The sequence below is a fragment of the Theobroma cacao genome, chromosome 2, assembly GCF_053813885.1.
Source record: "Theobroma cacao isolate CCN51 chromosome 2, ASM5381388v1, whole genome shotgun sequence".
NCBI lineage: Eukaryota > Viridiplantae > Streptophyta > Magnoliopsida > Malvales > Malvaceae > Theobroma > Theobroma cacao.
Window position 1 is genome coordinate 4,341,846 of NC_142640.1, and position 14,726 is coordinate 4,356,571.

General features: G+C 33.4%; 2 protein-coding genes across 7 annotated transcripts; both read right to left on the reverse strand.

Annotated features, from left to right (window-relative positions):
* Positions 1-84: 84 nt before the first annotated feature.
* On the reverse strand, positions 85-2,654 carry LOC18607771 (uncharacterized). 5 transcript variants are annotated; one of them, XM_007042117.3, is made up of 5 exons: positions 2,499-2,654; positions 1,251-1,973; positions 979-1,068; positions 661-728; positions 85-558 (listed from the first exon to the last, which is right to left on the reverse strand). In XM_007042117.3, exons 2-5 carry the CDS (start codon positions 1,872-1,874, stop codon positions 387-389), a joined length of 954 nt encoding a protein of 317 aa, XP_007042179.3. In that variant the 5' UTR covers positions 1,875-1,973; positions 2,499-2,654; the 3' UTR covers positions 85-386. The 5 variants fall into 5 exon arrangements, with proteins under 5 accessions (XP_007042179.3, XP_017970053.2, XP_088659901.1 ...); XM_018114564.2 differs by having other exon boundaries at positions 1,251-2,031; positions 2,499-2,651; XM_088803775.1 differs by having other exon boundaries at positions 1,251-1,896; positions 2,499-2,641.
* A 9,076-nt stretch (positions 2,655-11,730) lies between these two features.
* LOC18607773 (uncharacterized) lies at positions 11,731-14,601 on the reverse strand. 2 transcript variants are annotated; one of them, XM_088803217.1, is made up of 5 exons: positions 13,901-14,601; positions 13,581-13,659; positions 13,213-13,223; positions 12,441-12,508; positions 11,731-12,348 (listed from the first exon to the last, which is right to left on the reverse strand). In XM_088803217.1, the coding sequence occupies exons 1-5, from the start codon at positions 14,522-14,524 to the stop codon at positions 12,180-12,182; spliced, it is 951 nt and encodes a 316-aa protein (XP_088659343.1). In that variant the 5' UTR covers positions 14,525-14,601; the 3' UTR covers positions 11,731-12,179. The 2 variants fall into 2 exon arrangements, with proteins under 2 accessions (XP_088659343.1, XP_017970121.2); XM_018114632.2 differs by lacking the exons at positions 13,213-13,223; positions 13,581-13,659.
* Positions 14,602-14,726: the final 125 nt, after the last annotated feature.

Consider the following 14,726-nt stretch of genomic DNA (forward strand, 5'->3'; position numbering starts at 1 on the left):
TATGTATTTTAAAGGGGATGAAGAGATTTCACAGGCTTTGGAGTAATTCAATTCTTGTCTGCAAATTATTAAGGACAGAAACAGTTGAAGAGCAATGACTGTTTATATAATAGATTCAAATAATATGACAACAATCTGGATTTCCTCTTATGAGGAAGGAATTTATAATCGAGCTGGGCCGCCTTGGCGGATTATCTAAATGGGCTAAATTAATACAGAACTGGGCTTTCAGCCCTTAAAAGCCCAGGCATATGCTCAACATAAATGTGCTGAAGTTGGAACATGCTCCTAATTTTGCAAGCAAAGCTTATTTGTCAACAGGTCTTTGCCAAATCAATAGGGAGGAATAGGTTTCCAAATTAAACATAAAAAAAGCAAAGGAAATGTCACTTGTCGTTGTTAACTCCCATGCATTCATCATGATCAGCAGCATTATCTTCTAGTAACAAAGAAGCAAGAATTTTCTTGATGAACCTGTTACACATGAATGGTCGCTCCATGTGAGCAAGGTGACCTGCTTTCTCCATACAATGCAGCGTTGCATTCTCTCCTATTTGTCTGCCATAATGAATATACAGTCATTCGCATGGAAAACTCATGCTTAATTAGCTAATGTAGCCTGTTTATTTTAAAGGTGAATAATTAATGAACTGCATGTACTTTTTCATGTTGCGGGCTGCATCCAGGTCAATAAGCTTGTCATCCTTTCCCCACAAAATATGTATCCTCTGCAACAATATAATACATTATCATATTTTGGCTGAAAACAAATAAATCCTGAATATGTGTGTGTGTGTATATATATATATATATATATAATATAAAAAATAATAATTCTACATTTAATTATTCATACGGAAATTAAATTTCAAAGACTAATTGTTTGCTGCTTTTCTTCTGGAAAATGGAAGATAAATAGAAGAGTAACAAACAGATGATGAAAATTTAATTAATAAAAATGTATTAGTATTTGATTACCTGTTGATAACGTGGAATGATGAATTCTTTGTCGCCAATGACCAAAGCCTCTAGTAGTTCAATTTTTTCCTTTCTGTTGTTAAACATGACCTACAATTATTCTCAGAACCCGAAATGAACAACTAAATAAATTTTACAGAAGTTAATTAAATAAATTATTCTCAAATTTTGACTACACTAGCTACCTATAAGCAAGGTCCTGTTCCCCTGTTCTTTTTTTGAATTGCTTGGTAACATGTTAAACCTTAATTATCAATACATTCATAGATTACCTCCAAGAAGTCTTTGTAGATGCGATGAGGAATCCGTGGAAGCTTGTAAGTAGCAAGTTGAAAGAGCATTCGCACACCCTTAGCAGAGTCGGGAAGCAAGTAATCGGGCCAGCTAGAGAATCCAATCCTTTGAAGCCCAGCATTGCTTATAGAATCAGTCATGGCTATAACCGAGCCAGTCAAAACCATGGCTTCGATTAAATCAGGATGCATCTCAGCCATCTTGAAACCTACAAAGCCTCCGTAGCTGAAACCTACCAAGGTGCACCTTTCCACACCCAGTTTCTTCAATCCCTTAGCCATGCACTCAGCTTGAAACTCAACTGACCGTTCAGTCTTATCAGTTATTGAATCGCCAAAGAAGAGTAAATCTGGCACATAAACAGCATAATGTTTGGCCAAAGCTAGCACCTGAAATTGCCATGTTAGAATACCATTTGCACAGAAGCCATGGAGGAACACCACAACAGGTTTGTATTTTTCTCTCTTGGTAGCGGTTTCATTTGGGACCCAAAAGTTCAAGACTGTTCCTGGCTCGATCTCAATGGTTCGGGGTCTCACTCCCGCTAGCTTCATCAGCCAAGGCAGCAACTGCTTGTTGTATATCTTCACGAAGTTCACCATCTTTTGCTCTCTCTCTCAATTTCTGTTTACTTTATCAATTTGGCTCAATGACGAGCAGATACTTCAGAACATATAGAAGCGTAGAAGAACGTGAATTACCTAGCCACGATCACACGTTTTATCGGAATTACAAGTATAACGAACATGCCGGTTTTCACTATTTGGTTTAAAGCCAAAAAAAAAAAATCAAAATGGCATTGATCCATAAATCCTTTTAACCTTATTAATTGCTAACAGATTCATAGTTCAAGATCCAATTATTTCAATCCAAATCAGTCAAAATTTTCATTCTTCGAACTACAAACTAAATCAGATCAGCCAAGTGGAGGGCCACGTGGTCAAATCGCTTTTGGACATGTTGAATTCAAATGGGTTTTTGACTGAGCTGGGTTTGAGCAGAAGAAACTCCAAGAACGTATGTGCTGAATCAGACGAGCTAAACTTGAATGGCCCTTTGAACTAATTAAACCAGTGGAAAAGTTCTCATTGCAGTGTATACACTTTAAATGCCTGATTAACTGTTAACAGTATATTCAACTTGATAACTAAAAAGCAGATACAAAGAAACCAAAAGTCCGACAAAGATACCAGTAAGAATAAAGATGCAAGAGCTGTGATACGTACCGTTGTAGACTCATTCAAAATACAAACGCAGAATCATCGATACAGAATGCCCAGTGTTCGGACTTGCTGTGGAGCTAAAGTGAATCGAGAGGAAAACCAGAAAATGAAGAAGAAAGTGTACTTCTTCATCTATTGAAAAGAGTTATTACAACACTACTTTATATACGGAACCTCTAGCCAATAGTATATAAGCTAAACTACCTAAACATTTACTGAACTAAGTGAAAGGTAATTAAGGTAAAACTAATCTATTACGTAAGGAAAAGAAGGCCCGAAGGGGCTTCCTCCTCTAGCCCCGTAGAAAAAAGGAAAAAACATATTAAAAAAAGAAAAAGAGAGATAAAAGAAGAAAGAAAAAAATAAATAAAAAGAGGTCTCTGTGCAACGCACGGCCATAGTCTAATCATAGTAAAAGTAAAACATCTACATCTGTTATAAATAAAACACGTGAAAGTAAAATCGTGTAAGTGTTGACTTTATTCTTCAGTCTTCTTCAAGCTGTAACCAATATCAACAGCTTTTCTTTTATCATGTCTGCGTATGCTTATATGCTTAATACTTCCCCTCAAGATGAAGTGTATATATTATTCATATTCATCTTGCTAGGGAGACTAAGGAAAGCTTGAGGCTGTAAAGTCTTGGTAAACAAGTCTGCAAGCTGAATATTGGTACAAACATGAATACGAACTATGAAACCAGAACTGACCTTCTCCCTGATGAAATGGTAGTCCATTTCAATGTATTTGGTACGTTCATGGAGAACTGGATTCTTACAAATATGGATAGCAGACTGACTATCAGTGTAAAGGCTAATAGGAGAAGTATGTAAGATGCCAAAATCAGACAGTAATGACCTTAACCATAAAACTTCACAACAAGTGAAAGCCAGGGCCTTATACTCTGCTTTTGTAAAACTTATAGCAACAACCTGCTGTTTCTTTGACTTCCAACTGACCAAAGATTCACCAAGAAATAAGCAAAACCCTATCACTGATCTGCGTGTGTCAAGGCATCCAACTTAGTCACTATCTGAAAATGCAGAAAGCTGTAAATTGGACTGTGATTTCATAAGAATACCTTGACCAGGTGAATTCTTCAAATACTTCAAAAACCGATAGGTTGCCATAAGATGCACATGTCCTGGTTTATCAATAAATTGAGAAAGAGTTTGTATTGCATATGGAATGTCTGGTCATGTAGAAGGCAAATATAAAAGTTTACCAATGAGTTGTCTGTAGGCAGTAGCATCAGGAAGCTGTTCATCATCTGGTATTTTGCCTAGTTTATGGTTGTAATCAATCGGACACTACCAGAAAATCGAGCAACTGTGACAGAAAATTTTCTGTTACTATTTTTCTGTCACAAATAATGACTTATAGTGACAGAATCGTGACGGTTTTGTAACAGAATTAATGATAATTTGTTTCTAAGAGTTTGTGATAGATTTAGTGACAAAATTGTGATGGTTTTTAAATCTGTCACTACATCCGTTATGATTAATTGAGGAGTGAAAATTTTATCTTGGCGCAAAAAATTAGTAACAAAATCTTGTGACGGAAACTGTTACAATATTAGGATTCTTTGTTTAGTGACAAAATTAGCGATGAAATTGTGACAAAAATTTATTTCAGGCAGCCCAAGTAAATAACATGTGATCAATTTAAGTATAGTTACAGATTATTGTAACAAAATAATCTGTCACAAGTATTATTTTAATTTAATATTATATTTTTGTAACAAAAATAGTGACAGATTTATGACAAATAATTTTGAGAGAAAAAGAGGCGCTCTGCTAAATTAAAAAAAAAAATTGATTGTCACAAATTTGTGACTGAAAATCTGTCACCAAGGCTATTGTCTATAATATTTATATATATTTTTTTTAAATTACACAATTTTATTATAATGTGCCAAAGTTAAAAATACGAAATATGGCAAGTGACTGTTCTTGGATGTATGTTCGGCTAGATAATAATGGGTTTCTTCATAATTTTAGTTGTTATCTGTTTCAATTTTCGCCAACAAAATTGGGCATGGTTGATTGATAATGTTTGGATTAAAGAAGAATGGGCAAAAAAATCCACGTTAGGTAGAAAGAATCGCCTAACGAAGAAGGATGGTAGCATTTCCAAACATGCTAGTGGATTAATACCGATTGTTCTTCATGGGAAAAGAATGGTGTGTTTGTTATGGTATGTTTTTTGGATTGTCTTTATCATATTTCAATTTATTAACCTTTTTGTTACTTAATGAAGGAAAAAGAGCTTGGGCGTCTAGTTACTCAAGCAGAGGTGTTTGATCACACTCACAAGCGATCTAATGGTGAATTTATTGACAAAAAGTCGAAAACTGTTAATGTGAGTGAATGTTAGCTATTTTATATATAATTATCTCATTTTTTCTATTATTACGTAAATTGCTTCACTTCAACTAGAACATAAGTTTTGCCTTTTGTTTTATTGGTGTGCCTTTGCTTTTTTTGGCTCCTACAAATATGTTTTATGGTGCTGTCCTAGGATTTTTTGTGTGGATGTCACATGCATTGTGTCCTCTGGCTTTTTAATATTTTGTTTATGATATATATAGGATGAGCTTGCTTTTCTGTTTGTATGTGCTGGGATGAGTTTGCTTTGACCTCTATATAGAGATGCTATTTTTGTTGAGGTTATGGCAATGAGTTACTTTTTTGTATGTTTTTTGAGCTAGGTTGTCTTTGCTAATTAAAATTGTGATGAATTAGTTGTAATTGTTTTATTTAAATTATTACAGGAGAGATATGCTTTTGCCATACTCCAAAAGTTTGGTGAGAGTAGCACACAACTCGAATTTGATGCTGAGGCATGACATAAAATAGTCGGAGGTGTTGGCCATGCACAATTGTATGGGTTTGGAAGGGAAGATCCGAGACACATACTTGGGACTTCTCATCCTTGGCAATCATCTCAAACTGCACCATCTTCTGAAGATGCTCAATCTTTCCAACTTGGAACTCAAGATATGAAAGAAGTTGTGAAACAAGTTTTAGAACAATTGGATGGAGTTCTAGATATAGGTTTTCATCATCTTTTGAGATATATGGCATTCAATTGCCATGTCCATTATCTTTTGGCATTAATTCAATCGGTGATGGCAATGATGGGGAAAATCCAAGAGATGATGATGATGACAATGATATGGCAATTCCTATGGATGATAATGACAATGTTCAAGATGCAGTAGAATATATTTTATTATCTAGTTGAATTCAACTAGACTCATTTAGGAATATATTTGTTATCTAGTTGAACTCAACTAGGCTCATTTAGGTATATATTTTGTTATCTAGTTGATTTCAACTAGGCATATTTAGGTATATATTTTATAATCTTGTTGATCTCAACTAGGCTCATTTAGGTATATATTTTGTTATCTATAGTTGATCTCAACTAGACTCACTTAGGTATATATTTTGTTATCTAGTTAATTTTAATTAGACTCGTTTAGGTTCTATATATAGTCCTTGTTCATCTAGTTGAACTCAACTTCACTTATGGTGTATACTATTGAATATATTATGGTTGATTTCATCAAAATTATCTATGGTGATGGATTTATTATTGTTAATGTTGTCATGTTATGAGATGGTGACATTATGATGTTGTGGTAGTTCTATTGTCACTAAAATTGATGATTGAATTTTAACAAGTACGGAATAAGTTATTGCACATTATTTACTATGATGGATGTAATTATTTGTGACAGATATTATTAATTGTGACGGATTATTTTATTAATGACAGTATATATTAGAAATCGGTGACAGATTGTTTTTTTCATTAGTGACAGAAATTCTTAAAAAATCAATGACAAATTTTTTTATTAGTGACGGAATCTAGTAATTCATAAACATAAGTTATAACAAATTTAGTGACAATAGTGTTTAAATAGTGACAAATTTGTGACAGAATAAGGGACAATTGTCTTTTGTGATAGAAATTTATGACAAAAAATAATGACATTATTCACATATTGTGACAAATATTAGTGATGGAATTAGTGACAAAATAGATTTCATGACATAATGTTGTGACAAAATGAGTTACAATATTTTACAATTGTGACAGAATATTGTGACGGATTTAGTGACTGTTTTTTTAAATTTGTGATGGAATGAAGAACGATTAGTTGCCCAAATTGACAAAAAATTGTGAAAAAAATTACTTTAATTTGTGACAATAAATTCGTTACGAAATAGTGACGAATTTGATAAATTTGTGACAAAAGTATCAGTGAGGCGACTTACAGTGTAGGAAATATCCATCACAATTTTCGTCACTGATTTCTATTTGTGAAGGATTTTGGACTTTCTATGATGGAAGAAACCATCACAGAAACCAATTTTTCTGGTAGTGGGAGTTGTAGCTGGCTTTGCCCCAAGAAGACCATGCTCTTGAAGAAGATCAAGTGTATATTTCCTTTGACAAATGAAAATGCCTTTAAAAGATCTAGCTACTTCAAGACCTAAGAAGTATTTAATAGCTTTAAGATCTTTCAACTTAAATCGAGAACCGAGATAGGTCTTTACATCAATAGCTAACTGACTAGAACTAGTAGCAATTATGATGTCATTCACATAAACAAGCAATGCTATAAAGCCACCATCCTCTTTGTTCAATGTAGACAAAGAATAATCTGAAAAAGATTGATGAAAACCACACTAAAGTAGGACAATGGTGAACTTGGCATTCCATTGCCTAAAAGCTTGTTTAAACCATATAGAGATTGATGTAGCTTATAGACAAGCTTAGCATTGGATGCATGCTCCCCCTTGACCTTAAAACCAAGAGGTAAAGTCATGTAAACTTCTTCGTCTAAATCCCCATTTAGGAAAGCATTGTTAATGTCCAATTGAGATAAACATCGGCTTTTAGCTACTGTTAAGGCTAATAAAATTCTAACGTAGTTTGTTTAGCAACAGGGATAAACGGTTTTTGATAGTCAAACCTTTCAACTTGGTTATAACCTTTAGCTATAAGATGAGTTTTATACCTTTCAACACTACCATCAGCTCTCATTTTGACTTTGTATACCCATTTACAATCAATAGGATGAGAATTAGAGGGTAAAGGGACTATACTCCATGTTCCATTATCCTTTAAAGTAGTCAATTTAGTTGTCATAGCTTTGTTGGTATATGCCTTTGAGCCAATTGGATTGATCAAGAAATATATATATATATATATATATATATATATATATTGTCATTTAATGCATATTTCATCGCATAATTATATGTGATAGAGGTTTTCCTTCATGTTAGTGCAATTATAAGAAGTTATTAAGTGCTAATTAGATGAAGCCCATGGAATATAAAGGCCTTGCAAATGAATTGTAAAATTGTTACAATTATGAGATTACTATGCATCAAAGCCATATTCCTAAAATTGTTCCTGATCATTGTATTGTCAAGACAGGGCATTGGCAATGCTCAAAGACTGGTACATGTTAAGCCTCATTACTTGGGAAGTAAGCAATCGATCTCATAAATTGAAGTATATGGGATACTTGGGGATAACGTGTAGGTGCTTGTTAAAGAACAAGTTCACTGAACATGACCCGCTATGAGAACTCCATTTGGTATTTCACTCAAGTGTATATGAAAAATGTTCCCATGTGATAGTCGTGCAACTAGTCATTGGACTTGAGACACTAGGTCATCTTGTATGAGGAATGGCATACTTTGATTTCACCCTTACGGGTTTGGAAGCAACCAGATGCCTAAACAAGGTGCCTTTGGATATGCCATGAAACATGCGAAGATGAATGAGTGGTCAAGAGAGGATTCATCACCTCAAGTGATATGAGGGGATGTATCTCACTTGTTCTCAATTCTTGATTAACTTGTATAAAGTCTTTGACCAAAGCATGATGAATTTGAGGAAAATTAGTTTTGTAAATTCATAAGGTTAGTCATGAATTATGGAAACTAATATGGAATGTTATAAATAAATATTGAGTCATGCTTAATGACATATCTAGGATATTTGATGAAAGGACCGTATTGCACTAAAAGGCTTATCACTGAAGGGCTTTGTCAAATTCTTTAATTGACTCTCTAACATTTGGGTGGTCATGATGTATTGCTAGATGCCGTTCATGATCTATAAACATAAATTAATTATCAAATTGATATTTGATTATGATTTATATTTATTGCCAACATGTTAAAAGCCTAATGGGTCACACACATTAAGTGACATGATTGAGATTAAATAAGGACAATTAATTAAGTTGAACTTAATAGAAAGAGACCAAAATAAAGTGAGAATTTAATTAAGTTTTCAAAGACTTAATTAAATTAAAATACAACTGTTGTATTTAGGTTACAAACTAGTTTGGCTATATAAATATATTATATTAGCAAACTAGAACCATAAGCCTCAAAACTACTTCTCAGCTGTTTCATAAAATAAGAAAAGAAAAATAATTTTCTTTCTCTGACAAAAATAAGATTCAGCAAGAAATTTTGGTCCTTTTATTTTAGAAACAAATACTTGCTAATGCAAGTAAAAATCTTACCTTTAAAAAGGTCTTATTCAGTCACTGTGTGGATTACTGTTAGAGGCCAAACACTTGGGTGGCTAAAGATTTGACAAATCTTAAAGGTGAAAAAGCAAAGATTTGGATTTAATTGGCTCTTGATTACGATATCCAGAGCAAGGTATATAACTCTTAAACTTATGAGTGTTCATCATTAATCAAAAAGTTACATGAAAACACAAACATTGATCCTATAGGATTCGACTGTTTCTCTGGTTAAATTTTATTTTATTTTTTCGCTGTGTTACTATTTTAATTATTGATTATTTTCATGTTTGAGCATGAGGTCAAATCCTAGCAAGCTTCTTTCCGGTGAGGATGATGCTTAGCTTGATGGTAAGTACTAGGTTCAAATATGTTAGACCAAAAAGCAGTGGACAATTGTTGAGTTGACAGATAATTGGTGATAGGATGAGATGTGACAAGTGTAAAATGTGATCGCAAATCAACTTGATATGCATCTAAGTATTTAGGCAAATGTCGATTTCTATCACTTTTCTAGTTGGAACAAGATTACCAATAGAAGCAAGGGATTCAATATCAATAGAATTAGGTTCATGAGGAATTTTAGTAGAATTTGATGAAGAATCAAGTGAATGTAAAATTGGCATTGTATTTGAAGGTGAAGAAGAAGGATTAGATGATGTAGCAATAAGAACAAAATCAATAAAAGAATGAAAAGTAGGTTCAACATGAAAAGAGTCAAAAACATATTCATGCGTAGAAGGTGTTCAACAAAATGTAGATGCTTGTGAATTTTGCTGTGAAAAATGAAACAAAAAGACATTTTCATGAAAGATCACATTTCTTGATATAAGAGCTTTATTAGCAGTAAGATCATATACCTTATAACCCTTGACACCATTAGCATAACCTAAGAAAATGCATTTACTTGAACTCTTTCCCATTGTCAGATCTTAAAATTTTAATACAAGTACCAAACTGTGTTTGAACATAGTTGTGAAACCTTGAGATAATTGTGGATAGATCATATTTACATTTCAACAAAAAAATCCATGTAAAACAACTACAATCATTCATTATTGTCAAAAAAATATCTTCGATTGGAAAATGTAAGAACTTCATGGAGTCCCCATATGTTTATATGCAGAATTTCAAAAAGAGAAATAGTAGACTGTACATGGACTTGGAAAAGGTATTTTCTTTTGTTTTGCCATGGGGCAAACTTCACATAACAAATTGTTTGAAGACTGAACATCTGAACAGATCCTATGTATTACATTTATTCTGTCTAAAGGGGCATAACTGAACCTAAAGTGACAAAGATCCAAGTATGGGGTGTAGAAACACAAGTAAGAGCAGAAGACATTCTAATAGATCTAGCAAACTAATCAAAATTGTACTTGGACAAGTATTGTTCATCTTGACTATTTTGCATGAGATACAATCCAGAAGAAACTTTAGCTACTCGAATCACCTTCCATGAAGAGAGATCCTAGATAACACAAAGTTCATTATTGAACCACACACACATGGAATTAGCTCTAGTAGCCTCTTTTTCCTTTGCAAGTTGTATATCTTCCACAATAAATACATTATTGACTGATTTTCCTTTCTTGTATGCATTCTTCCCTTTGTTAAACTTGAAATCTTTAGGGAAACCAATTAGCTTGTAGCACTTTTCCTTAAGGTGGCCTTTCTTATTGCAGTGAAAGCAAACCATATCCTTTTTAAATTTCTTCCTGACATCAGTAACAACACCCATTGCAGACAAATCTAACACTAGTTGGGATTGAATCAGCATATTCCTCTATGTCTCTTCTCTCAATACCAGACTATAGACTTTATCCATTGATGGAATGAGATCCATCAATATTATTTGAGGTCTTATGGCACAAAAGGATTTATTTAAGCCATTCAAAAATCGAAACACCATATCCTTTTAAAATTAAGTACTATACTTCTTAAAACATTCAGGATTGCACTTACTACACTCACATTGTGATAGAGGTCGATAATTCTTCATTTCCTCCTATATTGCTTTCAATTCTATGAAGTATGAATGCACTGATTTAGTACTCTGTGACACATTCCCTAAAAAGTATTGCAAATTACAAACTCTAGTATGATTAAGCTAAAAAAAAATTATGTTTCTGAGTATTCCATATCTTAGCTACAGATTCCATGTAAAACACAGTGGATGCCACTGGTGGAGTGATTGATTCCAACAACTATGCTACAATTAGGTTGTTACACCTAGTCCACGATGCAAAGAGAAGATCTATTGTAGTTGTTTTGGTAATGGTTTCATTAAGAAACCCTATGTTATTTCTAATTGAAAAGTTAGGAAAAAGGACTTACTCCAAGGTACATGATTGTTTGTCGCGAGCTTAGGATTTATCATAACTTATTTTGGATTATCAGAATGATGTAGATAATAAGAAAACTGAAGATCTTCATCCGGAGATAAGGTTGATTTAGTAACCGTCGATTCAGCCATTGAATCAAGAGCTTAACCAAATTTATGAAAAAAATTCTCTAGTGTAAATGAAAATTAATGCAATAGCAAGAAAAAATCCACAACAAGATTCAAGTTCAAAAGATGAAGTTCAAGAACCCTAATCTCGAGTGCTCCAATACCACATTCGAACTTGCTGTGGAGCTAAAATGAATCGAGAGGAAAACCAGAAAATGAAGAAAAAAGTGTATATCTTCATCTATTGAAAAGAGTTATTGCAACAGTGCTATATATACAGAACCTCTGACCAATAGGAAATCAACTAAACTAACCAAACATTTACAACCAAGTAAAAAGCAACTAAGGAAAAACTAATAAATAGCAAAAGTAAAAATCTATAGATGCTATAAATAAAACACGTAAAATCGTGTAAGTGTTGACTTTATTCTTCAGTCTTCTTCAAGCTGTAACCAACATCAACAGCTTTTCGTTTATCTTGTCTGCATATGCTTATATGCTTAATACCCAGAAATGAAGAATTGTATCGAAAAACAGAACAAATACACTATAAAAGCATCAAGGCCTGCCGACAGCGCAAACCTAAGGTACCCTTAGATACTATCATTGTGGGTGATTTGGCTTATATGTGAACAAGATAAAATTCAATTCCGAAGATTAGGTGATCATTTCTTTTTCGGCTGCGGAAATGCATCGGTGGCATGACTTTTCTCTTTTGACCATAAGGAAGCAAGAATTTTCTTGAGGTGGCTGTTGTACACGAATGGTCGCTCCAATTGAACTAAATGACCTGATTTCTCTATGTATTCTAGACTTGCTTTTTCTCTGATTTGCCTGTCAAAATGAATTTAAACCCATCATCATGCAGTAACTATACAATAGACGCATGTAACTTCATAAACAGTTTAGGTATTAGTGAAACGTACTGCTTCAAGTTGCGGGCGGTGCCCAAGTCAAAAATCTTGTCATTCTGCCCCCACAAAAGATATATGTTCTGCAACAAGTAATTGACATCAAATAGTTTAACTTGTTGAAAGATTAATTATATAGTTTTGGCCTCCTTTCAACCTTGATTTTCCTGCCATCATTGTCGTGTATAGCAGGTTTGACCATTTAAAATATTAAAAAGGGAGGAGTAGGTTTACATGTTTTATGAAATTAATTAATTAATTATGTTTTAGTCAAAAGAATGTTGTTGATGATAACAGCCGTGACAAGCCTCCTGCTTTCTTACAACCTGTTGACAGGTAGATATATACATACAAGTTTCTCTTGTATATAGGAAGTCAATAGCAAAATCTTATGAAGATATATATATATATATATTGAACTTAATTAAAAAAATATGAAGGATATCTCATTTATCTTTAAAAATTCAAGATATTTATAATTTAATGGATTGTGATCTATTTTTATAATTGTTAATTTAAGTGTAGGATATATATATATATATATATATATATATAAGATCACATGATTGTTTTACTTGTTAACGCAGATTACATTTAGGGGTCACAAGATTATTACAGAAGAGTATGGCAAACAATGGCAAAACATTAATTTTATAAGAAGAGACAATTAACTTAAACCAGAACGATTAATAATTACTGAAGAGAATTTTTTTATCTTAAAAAGGTAAAATTTTAGATAGAGTAATTTTATAAGATGTAGATAGTAAAATTTTCAAGTAAAAAGAACATTTGAAAAATCTAAAGTAAAAAAATGGAATGAATCGAATGACGAATTTTCTTTAACATATCATATCAATATATAATCAAGAAATTTAAACATGCTTTGAATTTTTTATTGATAGCGAGTTTTCAACTTTCTTATAATTGCAAATTAATTACAAATTAAGGTCATTTAATATGCGATTGATCATTTATTAGATGAAATAGATGAATCCAACAGTTGACTTTTTTAACTTTAAATTTAACTATTAGTTGATTAGTAATTTTATCAACCTTATCAAATATACTTCACCTAATTTTGGCAAATAAAGAAAAGGACAAATAAATAATTAACAATAATCTGCTTACTTAGTTACTAAATTCCCTGTTGGTAACAAGGAATGGTAAATTCCTTGTCACTAATGACCAAAGCCTCAAGGAGTTCGACTTTCTCCTTTCTGTAAATAAAGATCCCCTACAATAATTATGAAAACAGAAAAAAAAAAAAAAAAGGAATTACAATTTCTTAAAAAAATATCGTAGCTCTCAACATGAATGCCACTTCCAATAATTTAAAGATATATAGTTTATGCATGAAATTAAGTAGTAATCGAATCTAACCAAACAAAATAACTGATATTCGTCCTATCAAATATTAGTCCAAATAATGAAAAGTTTTCCTTTAAATTAATATTACAAAATTAAAACTATATTACCTCCAAAATGTCTTTGTAAATCCAATTAGGCAACTTTGGGAAACTGTAAGTAGCAACTTGAAGGAGGGTCTCAACGCCCTTAACTGACACTGGAAGCAAATAATCTGCCCAGCTTGGGAACCCAATCCGCTCAAGTCCGGCATTGCTGATCGACTCAGTCAAGGCCATAACCGAGCAGGTCACCACCATGGACTCAACCAAGTCAGGGTACATCTCCGCCATCTTGAAACCAACCATTCCTCCATAACTAAACCCCACCAGGGTACATTTCTCCACACCCAGCTTTCTCAAACCCTTGGCCATGCACTCGGCTTGAAACTCCACCGACCTCTCCGTCTTGTCAGTGATGGAACCACCGAAGAAGAGGAAATCCGGGACGTAAACGGAGTACTCTTTGGCCAAAGCTAACGCCTGAAATTGCCATGTTAGAATACCATCAAAGCCAAAGCCATGGAGGAAAACTACGGCAGGCTTTTTTCTTTTCGTGTTGGTGTTGTTAATGGTTTCAGTTGGGACCCAAAAGTTCATAATCGTCCCTGGCTCGATCTCTATGGTTCGGGGGCTTATCCCAGCTAGCTTCAACACCCCATGCAACAAAAACTTGTATATCTTCAAGAAGCTCATCTTCCCTTCTCTCACTCTCAGTAGATCTCTTCTATTTTCTGGCTCAATGGAGAGGGTAAGATCTGACTACATTCTGCGATTCATGCTTTTGCTTTTCTAGTCTCAAAGGACAATGACTACGAAACAATCTTGCCGTCTATCAATGACACGTGTTATTCTTACATCGGCTTACGTATGATCCACGTTTAAGGCTTATTCTTCT